The sequence below is a fragment of the Athene cunicularia genome (genome assembly GCF_003259725.1).
Source record: "Athene cunicularia isolate RWA chromosome 3 unlocalized genomic scaffold, athCun1 chr3_part1, whole genome shotgun sequence".
NCBI classification, from domain to species: Eukaryota; Metazoa; Chordata; class Aves; order Strigiformes; family Strigidae; genus Athene; species Athene cunicularia.
The window spans coordinates 6,279,944-6,306,506 of record NW_020799097.1 but is presented as its reverse complement, the minus strand read 5'-3'; the positions used below and the strand labels follow the sequence as shown (position 1 = coordinate 6,306,506).

At 39.4% G+C, this 26,563-nt stretch overlaps 1 protein-coding gene across 1 annotated transcript in view; it reads left to right on the top strand.

Annotated features, from left to right (window-relative positions):
* The first annotated feature begins 3,281 nt into the window (after nucleotides 1-3,281).
* Nucleotides 3,282-26,563, top strand: part of RCAN2 (regulator of calcineurin 2) — an 85,145-nt gene continuing 61,863 nt past the window's right edge. The window contains exons 1-2 of the mRNA XM_026844282.1: nucleotides 3,282-3,303; nucleotides 4,726-4,952. Of these exons, the coding sequence (XP_026700083.1) occupies nucleotides 4,728-4,952 (225 nt within the window). The 5' untranslated portion in view covers nucleotides 3,282-3,303; nucleotides 4,726-4,727. The remainder of the gene's footprint in view (nucleotides 3,304-4,725; nucleotides 4,953-26,563) is intronic.

Here is a 26,563-nt window from a genome sequence, read left to right as displayed (position 1 = left end):
TGTTGTTGATTCAGGTATGTTTGTCCTCTCTGAATATCATTGTACTCAGACTCATAAGTGTTTTATTTCTCTTGGGGAACATATATGTCTCTTATTAGTGAGATTTCTATTTTAATTTTGCTGCTGTACTTAATATTGTGTAGTACATGGCCCTTGTCTAGCAAAGTAAAATTTGTGAAACTAGTTATTCCATACAGATGTTCTAATTGTGCAGATCCCATCTTAAATTGGGCAGAGGTTGTAATCAGGGTATTGTAAGTTGACTTGCTAGTGGAGGGAACACTGATCGGAATTCTGGGTACATCTTAAGTGTGGAAGAGGCGTGTGCATGTATACATGCCTACCTACAAGCCTTGAAAAAGGGATGGTCAAAAGGCGTATGAGATGGTGACTTTCTTAAGACTTGGCCAATACCCAAGTCCCACTGAGCAAATCTGTCTCAAAAATTGACTGAAAAAAGGCTCCTTTGTTTTGTTAAAGAGCTCTAGCAGAGCAGAACTACTGGCCCATAATGTAAGAGTGTTTATTAATTTCTAATCTCAGATGGAACTTTAAAGCCTATATATTGTAGAATCACCTGCTACGGTGTATGCTTATTTCCTTATTGCCATCTAAGATGATTCAAACCCTGAACTTCATGGTTGTAACTTAAAATCCTGTTGTTATGTTGCTTGTCATAGTGGTTTTCCTTAATTCTTAACTTAAAAGCTTCCTTTCCTATCTAGTACCTTACAATATGGCTCTTCCAGGAGGAAAATAAACAGTTTTGTGAAGAAACCTGTAGACTTATGACTCCTGTCAATATATTGAGATTCTTTACTTCTTTGCACACCCTAATAGCTTTGTTATGTATTGGGGAACAGGATGTATGAAATTTCTTAGATGCCATGAAGTTATCTGTTACATCACTGTCATACTTTACAGTGGAAGTGAATCTTACTTATTAGACTAAAAGATACAGCTTAAGAAATCAGCTAATATAAAGAGGGATGTGTATGGAAAATAAATCATTGTACTGCATTTCTTCTCTTTGCTCTACTTGGACTCTAAGTTACATTCAGTCGGTGGATTCTTGTTTTCTTATGTCCTAGGGCATACTTGCAGATCTTAAATTTCACTAGTCTCAGCTTCACTTAATCTTCCCTCTTCTCACTTGAATGTGAGTGTTAATTCATAATCCAGATTCTAAAATTTTTGAATATCATCTTGTGTCATCTTTATCTTCTTAAATCTGTTGTGTAAAGTTGGCTTTGAAACATCCCTCTCTGCTGAGTGGACTCGTCCAGCTTAATGCTTGTGGGGAAAGAAGGGTTTTACCCAGCATGACTAAAATAGTTGGTATCTTCACTGTCTGCAAGTGGTTTGTCTGTTGTGAATGAAATACTTCGTACTTACTGGCAAAAGCCTGCTTAGCCATGTCAATTATTTTTTGTAACATACTGGGCTTGAGGTTGATTTTCATAAACCTAAAAGCAATGAATCTCATCTTGCCACGGACTAGACATGATGGCAAACACATTGAGAGATGATTGAAGGATGTGATCTGTTAATATTTATTACTAGAGTGGTGATACATTCTGAATTTAAGTTTCTTCCCCAGTAGTGGCTACTGTGAGGATTTCCTTATAGCACTTACCTGAGTGCACTTGCACTGATGTGTACAGTAATACTAAGCTTAAGCGAGTTGGTTCAAATACCAGAGGCAATATTGCTGTGATACTGAGTTCCTGCCACACTAACGGGAACTGGTGAAGCTGTAGCCATCTCTTCTGTCACTTGTTCAGGGTTTTTATTTTTAGTCAGAATTAAATTCCTAAACTGAAATTAGTTGGAGATAGTTGTGCTAATATCAGACTGAGTTGGTGAAAATATGAGTGTGTATCAGTCTAAAAACATGTCCTCAGGTTGACAAGTAAAAAGAGGCAATTGGCCTGAGGCTTTCATACTATACCTGCTTTCTTACAGCACTGCATCCTTGTTTGGTTTTAATCCCTCACTCATAATTTACATGCATAGAATACAGGACTAGGAAACTATTCTGGTTTTAGCTGTATAACATATTTTAGTACCTGGCAAAGGAGGACAGCAAAGGTCCTGTGACCTATCAGCTCTCTGCAAATCATTATATGCACTATGAATGGTATTGCTGTACAACATTTACCTCTGGGCGAGGTCCTGAATTATCCTGGTCTGATCTTATGGTTCAGCCTAGATGACCTCTGCTGGCCCCTTACAACCTTAAATACTGGCTAATAAATCGGTCTCTATCATGTGATTTGAGAGAGTGGTAAGTGTCTTGTCCCACACGCTGGGTTATGAGAGGAGTGAATCTTTTGAATTCCCTGAGAGCCTGTGTGCTGGTGGAAGAGCTGGTCTCAAGGCAGGTCGATTCACCACAGTGATTCAGAGGAACAATTGTGCTGATGACTTTATTAACTGACAACTTTAGTGAAGGAATTGGAGACAGTTTGGCAACAATAAACTGATAACTGTCTGAAGAACTAATAAAGGCGCTTAGGCCATGACACCATTTTCCTAATAACCCATCAACATTCAACTAATCGCAATTCAATTCCTGCAAAATTTATACACATGAATATATGTAAGAAAGAGAGAGCACAAAGAGGAAAGAGAAAAGAGGAGGAGGGGAGAGGAAGAGGGGAATCACCACTCTTGGTTGTCACAGAGTAGCTGGCTTGTATCAGCACTAGCATGGCCAGCAGGGACAGGGAAGGGATCTGAGCCCTGTACTTGGCACTGGTGAGGCTGCACCTCGATTCCCGTGTTCAGTTTGGGCCCCTCACTACAAAAAGGACATTCAGTGACTCGAGCGTGTCCAGAGAAGGGCAACGGAGCTGGTGCAGGGTCTGGAGCACAGGTCTGCTGGGGAGCGGCTGAGGGAACTGGTGGGGTTTAGTCTGGAGAAGAGGAGGCTGAGGGGAGACCTCATGGCCCTCTACAGCTCCCTGACAGGAGGGTGCAGAGAGCTGGGGATGAGTCTCTTGAACCAAGGAACAAGCAATAGGACAAGAGGGAATGGCTTCAAGTTGTGCCAGGTAAGGTTTAGACTGGATATTAGGAAGCATTTGTTTCCAGAAGGGGTTGTTGGGTGTTGGAATGGGCTGCCCAGGGAGGTGGTGGAGTCCATGCTGTTAGGTAAATTCTGCCTCTGGGCGGGAGGAGAGAAACGGCTCTCTGCCCCACCTCTGCAGAGTTCGCTCTGTTTCTCTCCCACAGGGCATCCCACTTGAGTTGAGACACCCTCTTTGCGAACAGTTTCTTGTTTGTGAACAGTTTGTGACAGTAAGTGTGGACTCAGTGCTCAAGCTTCAGCTTGTTTTCTTGAGGACTTGTGTCATTAGCCCTGAGACCAGCAATAACAATTACTGATGCTTCTGTAACAAGGTTTACAGAATGATGTGCTCTGTCACTGGCCAAATGTCATTGCAGAGCAGCAGCAGGATTGAGGTTGTATGAAAGGCATGGGCATGGCAAATTAGCTCCGTAATTTAGCTTTGTTTTACTGACATTAAGTGTAATAAGCCCATAGGGTTTAATTTTGGACGCTAGTCCTAAATAGTGTATTTGAGCTAATATTTACAACTATTTATAGAGAATAGCAAGTATGCATTAGAGCAAGGGCAAATCTGAAACAGATGAGCACACTGTGTTTATGTAACTAACTCCTTATGTTATGAGGAGAAAAAGCAGCCAATGATTGCATGTTATTGTTGAAGGAAATAAAAATATAAGGGAATTAATTATTCCTCTGCATAGCTTCTAGTCAGCTTACTGGAGCTCTGTAGATAAGTTGATGTCTAGTCCACCTGTACTAAGGGCAGATAAACACCCGAATTTATACTAATTAACACATAATGATAATTCATTGGACCTTTACTTACTCCCCTTCGCTGGTATGAAGCTTACTCTTTTGTCAACAGTAGAGATACTGTTTGTGTTGTTACTTCTGTGCATCTTAAACTTCTTTCTACTCTGGATTTGGGGTAAAGGCTCCCAAAGTCAGTAGTGTTTTCCTAAAAGATGGTGAGAATCATCTCTTGAGTCCACTCTTCCCTTAGCTTTTTTTATTTGCTTCTTAATGTGGTTGAGATGCAGACAAAGAAATTGCTAAGGGGCAGGAAAAAACAAGGTATGTTCTGTCCTTAAACTCTAGAAAAAGTTGGCTTTATTCTTTGTAATAGTGTTGTGTCTTAGTTATACTGTTTCTGTAATGATTCAGTCTTCATGCTAATTTCCAACAGGGTCTCTCTTCTTCCCCCCCCGCCCCGAGTTGATGTCTGGTATAATTTGCAAAGTTATTTTCATTTTCTTCTTAGTGTGTTACACTTTCTCTCTAAGCTGACGGCCAGCTCAGAAGCACCAGTCTGCCTTCCCAGTAACAAACATGATTCTCTTAACCCAAATACAACTGTTTAGGGCAAGGGACAGTTAAGTTGTGCCTTGCTTCAGGCTGTGTTCAGCAGCCTGTGTAGATATGGTTAGGTCTTTTCTGTGCTAATAAATGAAACTAATGCAAAGTCCCTATTTGAACCTTGATGAAACTGGTCTTAGTGCCTTGTTTCATGGGTGAGTTGTTACCTTCAAATAGTATGAAATATACTTTCTACAAGCTAAGCCCCCAAACTAAGAATTTTTGGGTTAACTTGTATATGTGATATTTTCAAAAGCGTAGTGTAACTGTGTGTCTTTTCTCTGTGCTGCCAGGCATGAGGGGAGACTCATACTTCTTTGGAATGCGTGGCCTCGGTCACTATGGCTGCATCCCAGAGGATGGAGGACAGTTCTTGCTCTACTCTATAAATGGAGACAACGATTTAAAGAGATGTTTTGCAGAGGAAGATTTTCATGAAATAATTGACTTCAACGATCTCCCGAATTCTCTGTTTGCTTGTAATGTTCACCAGTCTGTGTTTGAAGATGAGGACAGTAAGGTACAGTGTCAGTTTCCGTATTTTCTATGCAAGAGAAACATGCCTTATATTTGTGCTTATTGCCATTTCAGTGAAACAGATTAATCTGTTTTGTACAAAGAAACTGTATCACAAATATGACTTCTTTCTGAGGTGACAACAACACTCTGCCATGATGTTTATTTTGAGAGCTTAAAAGCCTTTTTGTCAACTATGGTGACCAAAACCATTTTTCTTTTGTTCACATTTGCATAATACTGAAATGCGAGTACATGTCTTCGTTGCAACTGTAGTTGCAGTCATGATGGAGGTGGCAAAGTTAAACATGTGAAAGTTTCTCCCTCTTACTGATCATGTACCCTTGTGATAGGAGGCTGCCTTTCTTGTCTCTTCTTGTGGAGTCATTTAGGTTGGAAAAGACCTTTAGAATCACTGAGTCCAGCCATTAACCTAACACTGCCAAGCCCACCACTAAACCGTGTTCCTAAGCACCACATCTACACAGCTTTTAAATACCACCAGGGATGGGGACTCAACCACTTCCCTGGGCAGCCTGTTCCAATGCTTGACAACCCTTTCAGTGAAGAAATTTTTCCCAGTATCCAATTTAAACGTCCCTTGGGACAACTTGAGGGCATTTCCTCTTATCCTCTCACTTCTTACCTGGGAGAAGAGACCAACACCCACTTTGCTACAATCTTCTTTCAGGTAGTTGTGGAGAGTGAGATTATTTCAAATGTTTTAAGTTATCAGATTATTTTATCTGGAAAAATCTAAAATTAATGATAGTGAGAACAAAGACAAGAGGAACTGTGTGAGAATATTTTTAACTCTGCAATTAGTCTAAAACAATGTTGAAAACAATATCCACTTAAAATTGGAAAAAAAAAAAAAAGAAACGCTTTTGCAGGAAGTATTTTGGTTCCTGTTTCTTAGCATAGTGTTTTTCCTGATGGAGATATCAGGAATATAAAACTGATAGATTGGGGCTTTACTGTTTGATGAAATTAGTCTAGGCTGATTGTTATAGGCACATCTGAGGCTATTTGAGTGTCTTGTCGAGATTTTCAATTCAGAAGCAAGCTGGCAGTGCTAAAATGGGTTCTGGCTGGAACTGGCTGAGGGATCCAGATAAAACTATAGATTAATTGGGACCAAAGCTGGCCAGTATGGACAAAGGGTCTTTAGTGGGGAAAGAGGAACAAAACAAGACTTAAGGATACCGGCTTCCTGTTAAAGGCACTGAAAGTGGTATCTGTTGAGGCTGCACAAGTGGAATTGTTTAATTTTTTTGACATTTGTCTTCCATAATGATATCTTCTGTATGTTTGAGCAATATAGATTAAAAGATAAAAGTTCATACTGCAGCACTAAACAAAATGTTCATATTTTATATATAGATAAAAAATCCTACACTCTAAATTGCAGTATTGGATAACAATGTAAGCATCTTGCATTTATATTGTGCCATTTTGTGGAATTCTATAACCATCTGGTAATGAACTTCATTAAAGTTGAAGGGGTTTGAAAGTATAGTTTTAAAGGAGGAAAAAACCCCAGAAGCCTGCCTTATAACTAGTGAATCTCTCTTTGTCCTGCAGAGATTCTATCCCCACTTGCTCCTGAGCTTTCCCTTTTGAGAGCCGTATTCTAGGATTTAGCTGATGGCTTAGTTAGAAAATGGAATGGGTGATTATGTAAGTATGTGGGATAGCAATCCCCAAAGACTTGCAGGATTTAAGGATGTGTTTTAAGAATAGCAGCTGGGTTGTCGGGGTGGATATTCTGTTCCATGTTCATGTAAACTACCTGTCAGTGACATGGCTTGAACATCAATGTTTGCAGGTAAGTAAGTCTACATTTAACTAGATGGGATTACCTTTAGATTTCTTATTAAATTCAAGGACCTGAGAAGCTGATTATGATTTTTTTTATTCCTGTAGAACGTGTACTTGTGCTCCCAGTTGATTAATACCTGTAATCCTTGCTATTGTTAACTGTTGCTGCAAGATAAGAGCACACGTGAATTCAGTATAAAAATCTCATCAAGTTACTAAACTAAAGTTTAAAATCTCATGGAATCACAATGTTGCTAACAATCTTGTCTGCAATTATGTATTGATCCAATGTATATATAGTGGTACAAGTACACCTTTTAGAAAACAGAGTAGAGTAATGGTTTTATCTACAGTAGTTTTGTTGTGTTATCCATTTTACAGAAAGTAAAGTTTTTGCAATGTATCTTTGACTTTTACTCTTGACCTACACTTTTAGGAGGAAAATGGAGGTATGACTGATTTGGAAGTTACAAGTTAGCTGGTAAAAAAAGTCAGAGAAACCTGTCATTGTAAATGGCTGTTTTGATTTGTGGTGTGAGCTTACTGCATTAATAGTATTTAAATATCTAAACTTCTGAGTAGCTCTGGCATGCAACAGTATTAATGTAAGGAATTCACACTGGTAGCTTTAAAGTTGTTTCCTGAAGTGTTTAAGAGGCTGAAGTGTCAAGTTCAAACTTTTAATACAGAAATATCTAGGCAATATACTCACTAAAGTTAGGTTTTAAAAGGAAATGCCTTAAATATTTTTGTTTTAATTTGAAGGCATTTCACCACTTTGTATCAGATATAGGATAAATTCCAGTTTGTGCTTTAGGGTGGGCTTGTAGCAACCCTGTGGGAAAACTTTGCTGCACATACACCTGCTGTATGGTGGGCAAGCTGATTTGCTTTATTCTACTGCATCCTGTATTGGGTGTACCATGTCACCAATATCATGTGGCTGTACAGCACTTCTCAGACAGGATTTTGTGTTGCCTACCCAGAGTGATGGTGGCATCAGTAGGGAGCCTGAGTTTGGACCTTAATTTTCTGAAGATGAGGAATTCTTGCAGCTGAAGGCCATGTATTTTAGAGACAAAGAAACTATATTAGGCCAGGCTTGACTCTTCTCCTGGCTGGCATGCTAAGGTCTCACATAGAGTGAGCCTTAAGAGCTATGGGTCCTGGGATCTGAAGACAAGTGATGCCATCTAGCTTAAAGGCAGCTGCTCAGGAGTGACTACCTGATCTTAAACACTGGCTGAAGAAAGGGGGAATATAGGTTAGCACTCGCTACATGAATCTGACTTTGCTACGGTAACAGAGCAGCTGGTCAAAAAATATCCCTGCCTTTCAGACCTGTGTTCTTTGAAAGAAAACTTTACTTGGGGCAGGAGAATGCCCCGGATAGCTGTGTTGATAATGCAGGTATTTAAGGATTTGCACAGGATGGCTTAGCAGCTTCAGTGTGCTAACAGCTTGCCACAGCTGAAGGTAGGTGGTTTTGCTTATCTCCACTCCCATCGTGGACAGCTTGCTCCTTCCTTTGGAAAATGGAATTGTACCTTCTTTACAAAGGGCCTAGAAAATACTCAGCTTTTTAGTTTTTAAGGAAGAACAAGAGTGTGGAGAAATAGATTATCCAACAGCCCTGTTGCAAAGCTGGGATCACATTCAGCTGTGTCCCCATTGCTGTCCTGTGTTCTGATTGTTCGTTTTGGCATATAACCTGTTACTGGTGTACAGCACTTGTTCGGGTCATGGAAGTCTTATTGTAAAGAAGCTAAAAATAAAATTACTTCTAAACCCTGGGATTTGCCACATGTCTCTTGGAAAAACTGATGGGACTAGTTACGTGAGGAAGATATGGCAAAAATGAGACTGTTATTTTTGGCTGACAGTGTGACTTCAATGGGAGGTGCTGCTCTTTTTATCTCTCCTGATAAAACACTTGTGGTAGGGAGCCAAAGGGCATGACTGATTACTCCTAAGGATGGATATGCTGTGTTTTAGCAGCTAATTGCTACACATACTCCTAAGGCTTTCTGGATAGTAACCCTTTCATTGTGCTTTTGTTAATGCATATATTGCTATTCTGTAAAACTATCCTTCTTGTAACATGACTGTGTAATTTCCTTCAGGCTGAAACTGGTAAGCACGCTGTCAAAGTGAAGCATCTTTGTCTCTTAAGATGGTTTCTTCAGATTCTGTAATGCCTCCAGAGATGCTTACACAAAACTGTCACTATTGGAATATTCTTATGTGAGGGTTTCTTCAAGCTGTTTAGAGCCTGTATGCTCTTCTTTTTTTATTCCCCCACAATTTTGGCTCAAATTGTAAGGAAGCGCCTATTAAACTTCATAGTTATATTTCAGATAAAGAATGATGAATCAGTTTCTGAGCATTTTAGTTATGGTGGAGCTGCTTAAGAAATAATGGCCTAAGTCCATTAAGTTCTTTTTCCTGCCAATGTAATTCAAACCAATAGGAGATACATATGCATAATAAAAATACAGTGACCAAACATATGTCCAGTTCTGGACTTCCCAGAACAAGAAAGGCATGGACATACTGGAGAGTGCCCAGTGAAGTGCCACTAAGATGGTGGACTGGAGCATCTGCCCTGTGGGGAAAGGCTGAGAGAACTGGGGCAGTTCAGCCTGGAGAAGAGAAGGCTCTTCGGGATCTTATCAGTGTGTATCAACACGTGAAGAGAGGGTGCAAAGAGGACAGAGCCAGGCTCTTTTCAGTGATGCCCAGTGACAGGACCAGAAGCAACGGGCACAAACTGAGACATGGGAGGTTTCCTTTGAACATCAAGAAACACTTTTTTTTTGTACTGTGAGGGTGACTGAGCACTGGCACAGGTTGCCCGGGGAGGTGGTGCAGTCTCCCTCCATGGAGGTATTCAGAAGCCATCTGGATGTGGTCCTGGGTAGCTGACGTGAGCAGGGGGGGCTTGGACACATGACCTCCAGAGGTCCCTTCCAACCTCCACCAGTCTGAATCTGTGAATGTATGCTGAAGTATATCCTAATTCTTCTGATGAGGAATGGAAGACTGGGGAATGAAGGTGATTAAAAATGCATTTCCTGAGCCATGAGCTTAATGGAGGTGTGGTGGGGAAGGGAGGAGAACAGAAGTTGAACTACCAAGTCAGTGGAAAAGTCCTTTCATTAAAGCAGGATTATCTTCATTATGAAAACAGTTACTGTTTTCATGAGGGGTTCTTTCACATTACAATTTTATTTACATATATTGATGACTACTTCTTTTACTTTTTTTTTTTTTTTTTTTTTTTTTTTTTTTTTTAAAGATTTGTTATTGAGCTTGGGCCTTGAAAAAGATTTAAGGCTACTACAAGTGAGTGCTGGAATATTTGACCAAAGATGATGCTTTAAGAGAACTCTGTAGCCTTACTTGGAAAGGCTTTTTTCCTTTGTGCTTGCATTCAACTTTCTCAACAAAACACATCTTCATGCTGCTATTTTTGTTTTTAAGGTGCAGTAAAAGACGCTGTACTGCTCAGTGTCCTGCTGTGTTGTCTTTAACTTTTATATGTTAATTCTGGAACTGAAACTGTCTACTGATGCTTTGACTCTGAAGCATATAACTGAAATGTGTCTGTTCAGTGCTCCTTTTAAACAGAGTGGAGCCGGTGTGTCTGCTGCCATGTGTGAAATGTTTCTTTGGTTCCCTTTTCGTACAGGCTAATTCAAGAAGATGCTCTAGGAGGCAGGCTTTGTTTCTGCAGGGGAAGATCTGTTCCTTTTGACTTCATTTTTAAAAATCTAGATTATTAAGTCAGAACCTCTTTGGTCATATTACATCATTGAAGCCTCTAGGTGTTGAGTCATCATTTTATTTACAGGGTGGCACTTCTTTTTAGTCTAATATTAGTATTCAAGCCTGGACTCAGTGGAAGGTCACCCTAGCAAAGATGAAGTCACTGCTCCAAGGCTGGAAAGGAATGCAGGCTTCATTCTGCCTTCCTGGTACACTTGCTGTTGCTTTGTTTTACTTTCAGTTTTTCTACCTTTTAAGGTGGTTGTCTGTTGTTACGATAACGTTATCGGAAACTGCCACTTGAAACAGACCATGCCTTGTGCTATGGAATCTCTACTTAATTTGTTTTGTACTGTTTTATAAATGGGATGAACGTTATACCCTGTAACTCTGTAAAAAATTGAAGTGTTTTTTTACGGTACGCTGTATATGTAGTTTTATTTTATTAGATGCAGAGAAGTTGCAAAGAAAAGCTGCAGGAGCAGTGTCTTTCAGGACTTCATGAGTCGTAGTTCCCCTCTGTGAATCTGATCTTGCACTCTTACCTAGGTGGTGGTTTAGACAGGTAAGAACTCATGGAGGCACTAAAATATAGCTATAAGAGGCTGTTCTTGCTCTGAGAAATATGCAGTCTAAAAAAATTAATTTTCCATGGCATTTATTCTGTAACTCATTTCAAATACTTTCTGTGTACTGTATCAGTGCAATACAGTATTTTGGCTGGAAACACCTATGAACTTTCATCCTCTGCATCTGAGAGATAATCCCAGATTTTCAGCCTTCTTATATAAATCCTGTCTAAACCTAAAAGAGCTGTTGATATTTGTTATTCATAAACCTACCTTAGTTTAGTGTTATAGTCAACTATGTATTGACACATGGAATGGGATGCTGGTGTAATAGTTCCTCTGTTAGCTGTTGTTTCTGAGCTTTACTTGCTGTTCTTTAATAACGCACAGGTCAGCCGAGTTATGTTGAGGAGCTTGGATAACAAAACCAATCCCTTCATGAAATTGGACTTACTGTATCATATGAGCTGTCTAAACATGACTTATGCTATGTCATGGTTTAACCCCAGTGTAGCAATTCAGCCGCACACCGCTGCTCCTACAGTCTCCTCCCTCACCTGGGGGAGAGAATTGGAAGTGTAAAAATGAGAAAACTTGTGGGTTGAGATAAAGACAGTTTAATAGGTGAAGCAAAAGCTCTGCACACAAGCAAAGCAAAACAAGGAATTCATTCACCACTTCCTGGTGCCAGGCACGTGTTCAGCCATTTCCAGGAAAGCAGGGCTCCATCACATGTGACAATTACTTGGAAATACAAATGCCTTCACTCTGAACATCTCCTCACTTCTCTCATCTTCCCCCAGTTTTATATGCTGAGTGTGATGTCATAGGGTATGGGATATCCCTTTGGTCAGTTGGGGTCCCCTCCCAGCTTCTTGTGTTGGGGTGGTGTGAAGAGCAGAAAAGGACTTGACTCTATGTAAGCACTGCTCAGCAATAACCGAAACCTTGTGTTATCCACAGCGTTTCCAGCATGAATCCATCCCCCTACCAGCTACAATTAAGAAAATTAACTCTATCCCAGCTAAAGCCAGCACACACCAAGATACAAAAAACATATGAGTGGAACTCCCTAGGGCTGCAGAACCATGCTAACAGTAAGGTGATGAGTCTTTACTGGAGAAAGGCCAGTAGTGACGTTAACCTTCACTGACATTGGGGATCTATTGAGTGTTCATTCTCGTTTGGGAGATATGATGGTTTGAGCCCAGAGGGTAACTGGGCACCACCCATCAGCGTGCTCACTCCTGCCCCCTCAGGAAGGAGAAAATACAACAAAAAGCTCAGGGACAGAGGTCAGGACAGAGAGGGATGGCTCAGCCACTGTGGTCATGGGCAAAAGACTCTTAAGGGAAGAAAAAGAACTCCAATTTCATTCAGCCACCACCACCACTTAACACACAGAGGATGACAGTGAGAAGTACAACAGCATCTTAAAAAAAACCTTTTCCCCATGCCTCCCTTCTTCCAGACTCAGCTTTGCTCCCAATTTCTCTACCTCCTCCCCTCCAGTGGTGCAAGGGGTGGGGGTTGCGGTCATTCCTGTCATTTCTTCCTCCTCAAGGGGTGGCCTCCTTGCACTCCTCCCCTGCTCTAGCATGGGGTCCCTCCCATGGGAGTCAGTCCTCCACAAACTTTCTTCAACATGAGTCCTTCCCACGGGCTGCAGCTCTTCCTGAACTGCTCCAGTGTGGGTCACTCCTGCATGTTGCAATCCTCCCAGTGACGAATTGCTCCAGCACGGGCTCCCCACAGAGTCCCGGCATTCTTCAGGTGCAGCCACCAGCTCCAGCGTGGGGACCTCCACGGGCTGCAGGTCGGCATCTGCTCCACCGTGGATCTCCATGGGCTGCAGGGGCACGGCCTGTCCTCCCACCATGGGCTGTGGGGGTCTCTGCTTCAGGGCACCTCCCCCTCCTCCTCGTTCTCCTTTCTTCCACTGACATCAGTGTCTGCACAGGTGTCTCCTTCACAACTCCTTCTCCCAGGTTCCCCTTCTTAAATCCATTATCACAGAGGCGCAACCACCATCGCCAATTGGCTCAGCCTTGGCTAGAGGTGGGTCCAACTTGGAGTCAGGGGAGCTTTGAGAAGCTCCTCACAGGGGACACCCCTGTAGTCCCCTCCCCTGCTACCAAAAACCCCACCACACACACACAAACCCAACACAGGGGAAGAAAATTAAATAGTTTTTATTGGTGTGGTTTGAGTATTCAGAGTTTTAATACATATATTTAAGGAGATTATTTAAGGTTGCTCTTGTTGCTGTTAAGACAATTTGCTGAGAGTACTAATGGCAGGTTATGTATTTATATATGTATATAGGGTCTGACACTAGTTTTCTCTGCGGTGATTTGCAGAATTTCTAATGGAAGTCGTTAGTCTGTTTTAGGTGTTCCTTCTGTCTTCCCTCTTAGGTAGTTCTGGCTGTTACTGAAAGGCTTCAGTGGTTCTTCTTATTTTCTGGAAAAAATGCCTAAGCTTTATGATTTGATAGCCTTTGAAGAAACACAAAAGGCACACTGAGATTGTGCAGTTTTAACAGTATAGTCAAGTTGAATCTGTGCATATGCCACCCATGTGAGTAGAAGGTATACTTGACTATGATTATTCTCTTGGTATCCAGGAATTACTGAGCTCCAAATATTCCTCAATTGAATCAGTGTTCAATTCCTGCTCTGAAAATGTGTTGGTTTTTTTTAAAAAAACGAACAAAACCAGACAAAACCCACCCAACCAACCCAAAAGTAGCAAGTATTTCTGAGTCTGAAATGCCACTGTATGTAATGTGGACGCTGTCTAATAATTTATACTTGGGCTTATTTTCCCATCTGTACACGGGGTGCTTGGTAGCATAAATGCCCTTGTTTTGTTGGGAGAACGTGCCTGGCAAAAGACCAGCTGGGTGAAAGGTAGGCCTGTAGTCATTGCAGCTGAAATTTGGAGTGGTGCTTCAAAGCATCTAACTATACTAGTTGTTTGTAAATTACAAAAATAAACTGATTAATGTTCTTTCCAGAACACACTAGACAGCAGTTACTGTCTGCTTGTTAAATTTGGAAATGTACTTTTCTCCTTAAGAGCAGCTATGGAAAAATTCTTCTAGTATTGGCTTCCAGTGGTCATGCTCTATGCTGCAGTCTAGAGGGAACGTGTTATCTCAAGGAACCGGGGGTGGGAACTTTTTTTTTTTTTTTTTTTTTTAATACAGAAATATCATTTCCTTATCAGTTCTGCTAAAATAGAGAGTTCTGAATAATAAGACATTTTAACAAAGGTGTTGGTAAATCCATGCACAGGTTTATGAGGACCTTCTGTTGTGGCATAAGAAAACAAAGGGAGTTGCAAGGTCTTATCTCTCAGTAGAAAGTCATTCTGGTGATTACTCCTTTCTCTAGCACAATGGACATTGTAGGATAAACTGTGGGTAGGTCTGATTTAGATATCCCTAAACACTGTACAAATTTAGATTAAGATTTCACTTTGCAGTTGTCTGTCTCCTGTAATAGGCTGAACTAAATTCCTGGACTCAAATGCCTTTTGATCTTTGAGGAAGTCAAGATCTGGCCTGGAACACTGGGACTAGTATTCCTTCCTCCTGAACTCCCCACCAGCGTTAGCTGGGATATGGAGTTCAACCAAGGATTTCTGCTGACAGAGAAGTTTTCTTGATGGAGGTTTTTTCCTTCTGGTCCTGCTTGAACATTTTTGTGAATTTGACTGTGTGTACATGGGATAGTGAGCCCCCCTTTTTTTTTCTTTTTTCCAGAATGATAGCAGGATATGTTGCTTTCTGGGATGATAATCAAGAGAACCTAGCAGCAGTCTCTCTGTGCAATTTTATGCCATTTCCTGTACCACATTTGAGAGGGTTGGATTTATTGTAATTGGTGTTACTTGCTGTTCTTGACTGGTGCTACTCCTGGGAGATTTTTTTGTTGGTCTTTTTTTGTTTGGGTGTTTAGGTTTTTTCTTTGTTTGACAGTCTAAGGTGTAACATGTTTTTGTAAAGCAATATAAAGCCAAGAAGATAGACACCAGGTCACACTTGGAATAAACGACAGCAATATTTTCTACAGGAACTTCCTTACGTCTAATTGAAACTTTTATGTTGGCACAGTGCGTATTAAAGCAAGAAGTCACCACTTCAGCATCTGCTGACACAAGCAAGAGCCACATCTCTCAAAGCAAAAAGCTGTCTATGTAGTCTCTAGAAAAGTTTTTTGTTTGTTCCACTAAGTAGTTCTTACCAGCTAATATCTGCCAATAATCAAACAGTTTTGTCCTTCTACCTCCAGCAAACTGTTGTTCTGAAGTCAACAAAAATACTGTTTTTCTAGCTGGTAGTAATCAAAAAGTGCAGTAAAGCCATTCTAATGTGGTTAGGGCAGCAGCTGTTCCTTATTTTAATACCATCAAAGGTCCTAATCCATCCACAAATTCTGATATCAGTTTTCTGGCCCAAGGAAAAGACTTCTAAATTAAGGTCAGCCTTCATTACCAATGCATAAAGACATTGCATTTACAGTAGCTACATTCTGGCTTAATCACATTCGAACCAGTAAATTTACAACTCTAATTACCAGTTATTTAAGGGAATTTCTCAAATGTTTCAAACAAAATATATGTTAAGAACTCTGAACCAGAGTTTAATATCATTAATAAATAATGCCTGATCAGCATAGAAGAAAACTAATGCTTAAAAAAAATGCAGTCTTAGAAAATGAGGGATACTGGGAGGTGATTTGAGGTAATACAGAGTGAAGAAGAAAGAGACAGCAGTTTTGAGATTGTGCCATTAGTTACGACAAATTCTGCAGTAGATTTGATCACAGAGGTGAGAGATCATATTCAGAGTTGAATCACAGTGAATTGAATTCTCAATTACTTCTGTGCCTTTGAAAACGTATTTTCTTCTGTGCCAGATAAATTCATGCTTCTTTGTGGTTGATGGAAGTTTTAGCATTGGCTGCAGTAGTGCAAGGATATCTCTACAGCTGTGTTCTCAGATCCAATCCTCAGGCAACAGATCTGCTGATAAACCGTATCATTTTGTCAGCTGGGGAGTTTGTTCAAATTCTTAGTTTCCTGTGTCGTACGAGTGCGTGAATGGTTTTAAAAAATGATGTATCTTGTACTTTTATATTGTTTTGCTTTAATGTGATTACTTTTAACTGTGGGTTCTTTTGCTCTAATTTGATTGCATTTTATGGGCACTTTACCCTGCTTAAATTACATGACTTTTGTATTGGGCTTTGAAACTTAATACAGAACAGAGGCATCGCAAATATGGTGGATGTAATGTGTATGTCTCAGAGGGATAAGAGAAACCTTTTCTATGTGATAGACGCTAATGAGCTGGAAGTTAAGATGACCGTAGGATGGGAAAAAGAATTCAAGTAACCCTGGCAAGCGAGTAATAAAGGCATCTATTACACAGCAGCAAGGTGGGTTCAAATCAGTATCTTTTCTGCAGTTAGTCTAAAAAGCATAAAGACATTGTAAGACTGCGGCATGCAATCATTTAGAAATGTTACGTTTAATGTGATTGGAACTAGTACTGGGGAGAAATCGTATAGTTTGATTCCCGTGTTTCCAGTGTGTGGCTGTCTTACAAGGGAAGAACAGAACTGAAAGCTTCAAAGATGGTGAGAAAGTGAGGTACCAGTCCCTGAGTTGGCCCCTGTTTTAAGGCCTCAGTAACAGACTGGTGTACACCGTGGGGTTGACTTTGAAAAGCCATGATAAAATCAAGCAATGCGTGTCTCTTCGTCATTATTCTTTATGACTTTTCTGAATACTGATATCTGTTTCTCAAGGTATTTCTTCCTGAAAGCTTTTTGTTTTGTTTTGTATTTTTTTTCTTTAACAACTGGAGCCTGTGGTGGTATCCCTGACTGAAAATACAGTCAGTTCATTAAGGCTGAAATACCACCAGTGTTGAACTGAAAGGAATGAGTATTTCATATGGTTGAGATTGAGTTGCATCAAGGCCCAGGACTATCTAGATCAGCCTTCTGCCAGTTTGAAAACTGGAGTTATTTTTATTTGATTTTCCTTCAGTTCCTGGAACAGGGCCATGCACAGACTGTGACCACTGACACAGTGCAGGCCCTGATCCAAAGGCTAGCTCCTATGCAATATCAAACATTTTTAATATACATTAGCAAGTCTATTTTCTTTTGACACTGGTTGCGTTCATTTTCTTGCCTTTGCAAAACTTTTGGGTGGGTTCTCCCAAGCATGTCTGTTTAACAAGCAAAGACAAAATTCAGGTTATATAATGATATATGCTTAAATTAATCACTTCTAGACCCATTGTGTTCTTATGTGCTATTGGTCCTATTCCTCTTAAATAAATGTGCATGGCTGCTTGTCACCATCTGACTTAAAGGTTTTGTTTCATGGACAGTTCCAAATTCTTTTAAAGTCTGCTGCTGTCAACAGGAACTGTGGAAATATATCACAGCATGATGTTACTCTGTCCTTCCTTCCTGTGTCCTTCTGTAAAACCCCTTGTCTTTTGTATCTGTAACTACAAATCTTCCGTATTACAATAACCAGTTCATGTCAGGTATTTCTTTAAGTGTAGCGTCCATTATACCTGCTGTGCTCTATGATAAAGCTTCTTCTGTGAGCACTCTAATTGTGTCTGTTTGTCTTGCAGTTAGAGGGAGAAACAAGTAGCACAAAAAGTACATGAGTGTTTCTTGGGAAAATAATGTCTTCCTTTTATATATTCCAGTTGCAAATGATTTAAATAATAAAGCTTATACCTTTTAATAAGTCTTTAACAAAAAAATTGTTTTAGTCATTAATGATTGTCTTAATCTATCACCCTTACTGTTTCAAAATGGAAGTTTTTCTGACTCCCTGCTCTTTTATGACCTACATAGCAGCTGCAGTGTGTCCTCTGATGTATTTAAATTTTGAGAGATTTTTGTGTGGCTGTCACTTACTGAAGCATAGTTCAGATTATCTATTCATAACCCTACTGCACTGTAATCTTTCTGTTGATCTAAAATATGTGAGAAGATTGACATTGTGTAGTGACATTGAAAACAATCATTTAAAATAGCTTGTCAAAATTATGGATCTGCATTTCCTGTATTTACTTCGGGTCTAAGAATTAAATCCTTATATGACATTTGTCAGTCTTAACTAGAAAGAGATAGATGTATGCCTTACAATACCTTTGCTGACTACATTACAAAATAAGGTGAGATTTTTCTGAAACTTGTATGTTCCATTTCCAGTACAATCTTGTATTTTTCCAGGCCATTCTTTCTTTATTTTTTTTTTAACCTGTTATTAGGTCTTGCAGAGATCTGCAGTTTGAATAAAAATTACTCCAATGTAAGAAACAGACCACCAACTACTTTCTGGTGGTACATAGAAGGGAGGGAGGGAGGATGTGGAGTCTCAGTGCAGATATTAACAGACACTGGATTCTTGGATTCTCAGAAAATTCTTTATAAGCTGAAAGTCATGTGAGGACAGTGACTGTTTTAGGATTTTTGTGTTTTATATGTACCGCAAATATGCAGTATACAGTTTCAGAATAGGCTGATCTCCTTGAAATACTTGGTATCTACCTTGCTTCTGCATTAGCAATTAATGCTCTCCCTCCCTTTGCCTTTGAAGGACCTTCAGCTATCCTTTATCCATGTTCTTTTAGCATAGGGACTGCTGCTGTTAACCCCAGACCTATGAAACATAGGTTGTGTCAGTATTCTGTGATACTGATTTTTAGGAAAACTTTAGATTCTTATTAATGCCGTCTGTGGTTTTGAGCTTTATGGTACACCTGACTCACCATCTGTGTGTGGGTTTTTTTGTTTTGTTTTTTCTTTTTTCCTAAGGTTATATCTTATGTGTGTATAGGGTGGGATGAAGGAGGGTATTTGAAACTAAGATTCTCACACAGATACATCACTTCTGAAAGCTGGGTAAAAACACCAATATTGTGGAATTTAAGATTAAAATTATGAAGGTGAAATGCACTGTTCTACTTCTTTCTGATCACTCTTTGAATCTAATAATCATGCAGCAAGTCACCTTGATAGTGAAGATAAAATTAAGTTAAACCTACCTAGACTATTTACACTGTATAAAGGAAAATCCTGGCTGGTACAGAAAAAAAGCGCCACTTTCTGTGAATAATCCACCGTGTGTGAACTAAAGGACATCAGAATATGTGTGTTCTGGTTGTATCAAGTGCCATGGGTGCCATCTGCTGACTCCTCCATGTACCACATTGCTCTTCAGCTGTGGGAAGAAGAAAAGATAACATATGTTAAGGAATGTAGTTTTAAATACTCTGCCACTCAAATATTAAATACAAAATGTAATTTTTAATCCTTTCTGGGTTTGTGCAATATGAACAACAGTGTTCATCCTAAATGTTTCTGAGTTTCACTTCAGCCCTGCAAAATAGTTTTAGAGAGTAGTTATTATTACTATCAGTGTTCTTTTGTGGTGTTTTTCTGACAGTGAACCTAGATCTTAATTTTGGCAATATATTGCAACTCCATGTCTGCACTCAGCATCTAGGCATGCACTTTTTTATCTTTTCAGCTTGTTTTCATTTCTGAACTCCTTCCTCATTCCACTTTTATATTCCATCTATAGTATTCTGTAAATAGCTATTGTGCTTGCTTGCAAACCCCGTAAAATAGATTCTGTTGTTCTTGGTGAACATACCAGCAGCACTTCCAGGTGAGTTGGTATAAATAGCTGGCTATACCTGATTTAGTAACAAAGCTGAGAGAAGGGGCAAACTGGAGGAGTACAGTTTAGCTAGACACTAGTTTATAGCCTATTTATTACATTGGTTTTAAAGGGAAATTTCTGTTTTGTCCTCCTTGCCATAGTTTTCTTTAAAACCTAAATTGATGTATTGCTTTGGGTCACTCAATTGAATGTCAGTGCTTATCTACTGAGAAGGAATGCAATCCTAGTAAGCCTGAAAGTGTAATATCTAATGCTACAGTCCTAGGCTGTGTGGCTGCTGTAAATCAAATAATGTTCTGGCAAGGATTCCAGGACTATAATGTGAGATGTTTTCACTTGAATTGTTAAAATGGTTCATGACGTGCTTTTGGCTGAGGACAAATAGTACTTTCCCTAACAACTTCCAGGCATAGTTTGAGAGTCTGCATGGTCCCAGCGGTCATTCCCAATAGCCATTTCAGAAGCTAAGAGTGAACAATTTCCTTGAAATAATTTCATTATCACTTAATAGCATAGATGTGTCCAGCACATGGTGGTTTGTGTCAGGGCCCCAATTCCACGGACAGACTCCAGTTACTGGGATCAGCCTCAGCTTCTGCTTATCGGCCCAGGAGCTCCATTTAAACTCAGGATGGGACCTTCATTCCTGGCCTGAACAGTTACATGGGTCTACCTGTCTCATGTCCTGTTCTTGGACACACATTATAGCCTTGGCCTTACATTGCAGTCATTCTAGTTTTGGCCCTGGTCCCATCTGTTTTTCTCCTGACTCCCTGGATATATATATCTGGACCTTTTTCTGTTGCTTTCTGTGGCCAGGGCTGTTGATGGTTGCTGTGACCAGCACCCTGCTCGGCCCACCCTGTTCAGAAGCTGCCAGATAGGCCCCGGTCACTCTCAGCTTCCAGCTAATCCTCATTCATGGTGCGTCTTTGCTCTTGCTATTCCCTGACAGTTGGCCTCAGGACTTGAGAATGGGCCTTGACACCACTTAACTTGTTATGTAGAAGTAGCACCAGTGTTCTGATACCAGTCTAAGCCTGCTGGATTAACTGGAGATTTCTTCTGTTATACCTTGGGATCACATGATTGAACACATGGTCAAGGCTTAGGCTAGTTACTCATGGAAGTATTGCATATGAAATAGGTCAATAATTCTAGAAACATCTAGTGGGGGACAAAAACCACATTTCAGAGTTGTGCAGAATCAAAGGTTAATGCACCTTCTTTGAGACCCTACCGTAAACCAAGTGGTGCTCCAGAGACTGTCAGCAGAGCTGAAGGCAGAATGCAAAGGCAGATCCTGATGGAAAGTAGTTCGGCTTCAGTCTTGATGAACATCAGTGCCAGAGATGATGTGCTGAAGGTGTTTTGCTGGAGTGAGAACCCTCATGGGGCTAGCAGTAATGGTTTGAACTTGAATGTGCAGGTAAGTCAGAAATGGGTGTTGAAAGAAGTTTATAAATGTTTTTTCTTCCTGTTACCTGTCCTTCTAAACCACAGTAGAAAATACAGTATCTAGAGTAACAAATGAAAACTTCACAAAGATACCATCAAGACTCCTGTATTTCCTACCCAGCTTTATTTGTGTCTAGCAAAACAGTATTCCAGAGGTTTTTTCCTTCCTTGTAAGGACAAAAGCAAAACATTCAGAAGACATTAACCCCAAAATGGGATTACTGAAACCCTAGTATAGAAGTGCTGTGGAGGCATGTGCTTGGGATACAAGCACAAGGATTAATTTTCCAGCTTTTTTGAATCTTTCACAGAACTTGAGGCTGGTTTTCTTCCTTTGACTTCAGTTCGAAGGAACATGCAGTCTGTGTTTAAAATTCCGTTTGAATCTTCCATGGTTGAGTGATAATGAAACATTTTTCCCACAAAGAATTTGGTTCTTGATTACCTGAGGTTTTCTGAAACCCATTTTGACTGAACAAAAAAACCCTATGGAGCTCTCATCGTGGCCGCCTCCTAAATACTAGAGATAGATGTCTGCCTACTTTTTCAGAAAGATTAAAGAAAGCTTCTGAAATGGGAATTCATACAGTTCCTTTACCTTTGCTTTCTTCCCTATGCTGTTTGTTTTCCTCTGGATCAGTCTTGCTTCTTGCAGATTATAAAATGAGACGGTGCTGCTGCGTGCATATTCTGTCTGTCATTTCATGATGTAGGTTCTAACTTTCAACTTACTTTCTCTTTAAATATAACATACTTCTAGAAGATATTCTATTCTTTAAAAACTTGTTTGCATTATTGGTGTGCATTACCATATGTTTGATGGATACATGCAACTTGAGATACGTAAAATTTCAGACAGCTTATACAGTCACTCAAACTCTGAATTAAAACACTGGCGTACTGAAAAGTCTTCTTTCTCACAAAACACTGCCAACTTGTACATTGCAGTTGAACTGGAGCTGAGTAGGAATTATCTGCAAGGTTTGAACAGAATATTTTATGCAACTGAAATTTAAGTGCTCTGCAGTGCTGAAGGCAGTCTTCCAAAAAGCAAGTATTGATACAAGCACCACAGGAAACCAATTGCTTCTCAGTGCTTTGCATTAATAAATTGCTTTTAATACTTCTTAATTGTCTACTGAGCTCAGAATCCTAATGTGTTTTTAAATAGCTAGTGTTTCATCTATCTGTCTATCTATATATGTACATACACCTTGTACTTTCATACTTGTTCAGGGTTTTATGGGTGTCCTACTGTGCTAGCTAACTTCTGATGAAATAGCTTCACTGCTGTACTGAGAACAGTAAACTAAATCTACAAGTGTGGGAGCTTTTAGGCAAGCACTTGATACTGGGCTACGTAGTTGAACTTTGTGAAGTAAACAATTTTTCAGTTCTTAGAAAAGATCTTGTTCTAACTCAAGATGAATGGCTGGTACTTTGTAGCTGATTCCTTTTAAACAGATAGGACAATGCCTGGAAAAAGATGTCTAGAATGTGTTGGAAAGGTTTAGAATCTGACCCATGGGGAGTGATGGTGGAAATTAGTGCATGAAAACTTGAATTACAAAAAATAGGCCTGAGGCACAAAAAGAATCAGTTGGAACAAATGCAAATCCTGTTCCTGGAGATGTAGGTTTGCAGTCTTCCTGTACTCCTAAAAGTGTCACTGCTGGGCATGTTATTTACAACAAAAAAGGTCAACAACCCTCCATCCCTCTTGAAACTGGAAGCTTAAATTTCTTTTGCTTTCTTGCCCCATCAACATGGCCACACTGCTGTGTTCAAAGTAGTTTCAGTCTACTGCTTAGCTAATGTACTTAAGTAAGCAGTAGGTTCTGTGCAGCCTAAGAAAAAGATAGTAGCTCATTTTTGTGAGGGAAGCTGTCTGCTCCTCAACATTGATACTGTAAATGTGAACTTTTATCTAACTTCTAGGGTGTTTTCCTTTTCATGGTTGGAATGTCTCATCTGTCTAAATAGACTCACCAGAAGGTGGGGATAAGGACCTTTTTAAAAGCTTGGAAAGGAAACATGGGAGCTTTTTCTTTACACGTCTGCTTCTTACTGGTATTTTAAATTCTTCACCTGATATATGCCAGTAATTCAAATTATAATAGTGTATTCAAGTATGATACCACTTACTTTTGCAACTGCCCCTATCATGATTTGAAAAATCCCCAAGACTACGTAGATAGAGTAGCCTCTAAATATCTTTTTCTAGTTCTTGGTTGTTTTTTTTTCCTAACCCCCATCTATTCCTTGTCAGCATTTGCTTCCACCAACCTGTTTAGCTGTGGATTGTACAAGTTCCGTTCTTCATACCAGCTGACACAAGGATATTCATACCTCCACCTACAAAGGAAATGATCCAGGATACATACTGAGTGGAAAATTCTTAGTGGACAGTTTGGGATCCATGCTGTAGAGAGGAAGCGTAACTGAATGATTACAGACCTGTTTAGGACTCAGGACCCAAATTGTGTTCACAGGTTTATCTTTCTATCGTGACCAGGCTGCTTTGTATGTGTATCAGATGGCTCTGTTAATATTCCACCTACTGTAGCAGGGATGTTGTTAGCATTAATGTGTCGTGAGAATTATTTAAGGCATTTAACGTGCTTTGCTGTTGCAGGTAGACCCCTGATCATTGTTTGGCTTTTCATTTTTTTTAAAGAAAAGTAGGGAAGTACTGTGGCATTAAGATGATTAAAATCTGACCTATGTTTATGTGTATTTGTTGTCTCATTTGGCAAAGCCCTACTGAGGTATATAGGATTACTTGGAAAGCGAGTTAATGCCTAAGATGGATAAGGTTTCAGCCTGGCTTAGATGAATGGGATCAGCTAAAATATGCAGTATGAATTATTTAAATAAATTTACAGTATGTTTTGAACAAAATGGGAATACTGAGTACTTGTGCTGTTCATAGCCCAGCCTTCGTAAGAAGTCTGTTTTTGTTAAAAATAGCTTGATAAAGAACTCCAGTTTTTATCTTTGTATCTTCTAATTTAAGAATCTGTTGCTGGTGTCATCTCCACTTGACTGTTTAGGGAGGTGGAGAGAAATCTTTGGTATTCTGATCTTTACGGGGGAGGAGGGGTGTCCTCCAGATATACACAGAAATACTTAGCAGAGCTAATTGGTAACTAATGGATACGGTCCCTATCTAATGCATAAAGATACATTTGAATGCATCAGTAGTTTTAAATGCATTGAACATTAAAAAAAGATATTTTTTTCCTCAAGCCTTGCAAAGAGAAGGACTGATCTCTTTGATGATGTGATTATTGGATTTTACTTATCTGTATCAGAGGATTTCTGCTGTTTTTAATTCCTTCCGTTTGCGTGCTCATTTAACTCTAGTGCTGAGTGCCATAAAAGACCTCTAGATGAGCACGTAGTTTGGGATGTATTCACTTTACAGATGCTGTAAAGAAATTGTTTTCATAAAACTCTGTTTTATACCTGGGCCTGGGAAGAAAAAAATATTCATTTGGGGTTATCACAATCCCTTGACACTGCACCACTTCCTACATGAGAGCATTTTCTTAAAGAAGGATATAAGTTCTTGATATCAAATTCTGTCTTTTGCAGTTCATATGATATGAATTGTAGTTACTTGGGGGGAAAAAATATTTTTTGCTTTTCTGTAATTCTCTACTGGGAGCTAAATTTGTTTCCCATATTTATACCAAATGACAGTTTTCTTCCAGTAGCAGTAGTCTACTGCATGAAGCTTGTAGAAGTTTATGCCCACTGAGCATATTGAATAGAATTTTTACCAACAGAAAAACTTTCTCATAATTTATCAGCTCAAAGGTTAAAAATGCCAAGCTAATGTCTTATTTTTAGTCTCTGATTATTGTTTCATATTATGATTTACTTTCCTTATCTGTAACGTACACTGTATCTTCAGTGCTTTAGGACTGCACCTAATTAGTACAGCACCTAATACAATGTACTAAACCCTAGAGGAACAAACACAACCAAAATGAATAATAAAGTCCTAGTGATGCCAGAAACATTTCTCTGGTAAATATGACTCATGTCCCTCTGTAATACCTTCAGTGAACTTGGTGATATTATTTCATATTTATACTCTTTGACTTTTTAATGAATGCCAAGCCAGACCATTTAATTACAAATTTCTTTCTCTAAGGTAGTATTTTAAAAAGGCTTTACTGTGTATAGAAGGAATTAGCTTAATATATTTACATAAATCAAGTGTGCTGATTACTTTTTTCTATATTCTGAGTATGTAAGGGCAGATATATCTTCCTGCCAGTTTGATTTTTTTATTCTACACTTTTTTTTTTTTTCTGTGTTGCATGTACTTATGCATGTAGTGTGTGTGTGTATACTTCAGAAAATTAATTTTAGTTTGGAAGCTAACTGATTTTCTTGGACTAGCAGAAAAGTCAGGTAATTTTAAGCAAGCCGGTAGAAAGTCTGGTTGCCAAACTTCAAACAAACGAGTTATTGGAGAACTCTAGGCGACTAAAATTAAATGTAAGAAATTGGACTTGGACAAGTATAGAGCAGCATAAAGGAGATGTGACTGAATATTTTATTGGTAGAGAGACTACTTGTTACTAAAAACTTGCTGGTTTACTTGCAAAACAGTTTGCTGTAAGTGGAATTCAATCCTGTATATATCTCATTTCTGTTGGCAATACTGGAATAGGCTATAGGCTAACTAGGTAAAAAGATGGCTTTGTATACTCAGAAGCCACTCTGAATTACACTGTAATTCGAAGTTTGGATAAATGTAGTGAGGTATTTAAATGTACTTACAATGATATTTAAGAGGCAGTCAATGAGTCAGCTTGACAGAGAGTTGTCAGACAAAAGCAAGGGAGTCTTCTAAACTCTTGTCAATGCAAAATATATCGTATGTTACCATACTGAGAATCTAACTTCTCTCTACTTGAGGTTTTTTTGAGTCTACAAGCAAGCAGACCTCCCTCTGTTTCCTCATGCAAATAACAATTAAGAATCTGTAATGAGAAGATCTGAAACTAAAAAATTCCTTTTTGAGGGTGGTAACAAGTGTCCGTTTACCTGAGCAGAATGGCAAGCATTTTATCTGGTGCATCCACTTAGTGAACTGATATATGCTTTGTTTTCCCTGGGAGTGTTCCCCAAATTATCATTGCTGTCCTGAGCAATTAAGTTCCTGCGTTTTATCTTCAGTGAATCAGAGACATTGGTCAGAAGGGAACTCTGGAGGCCATCTGGTCCAACCTTTTGCTCAAAGTAGGAC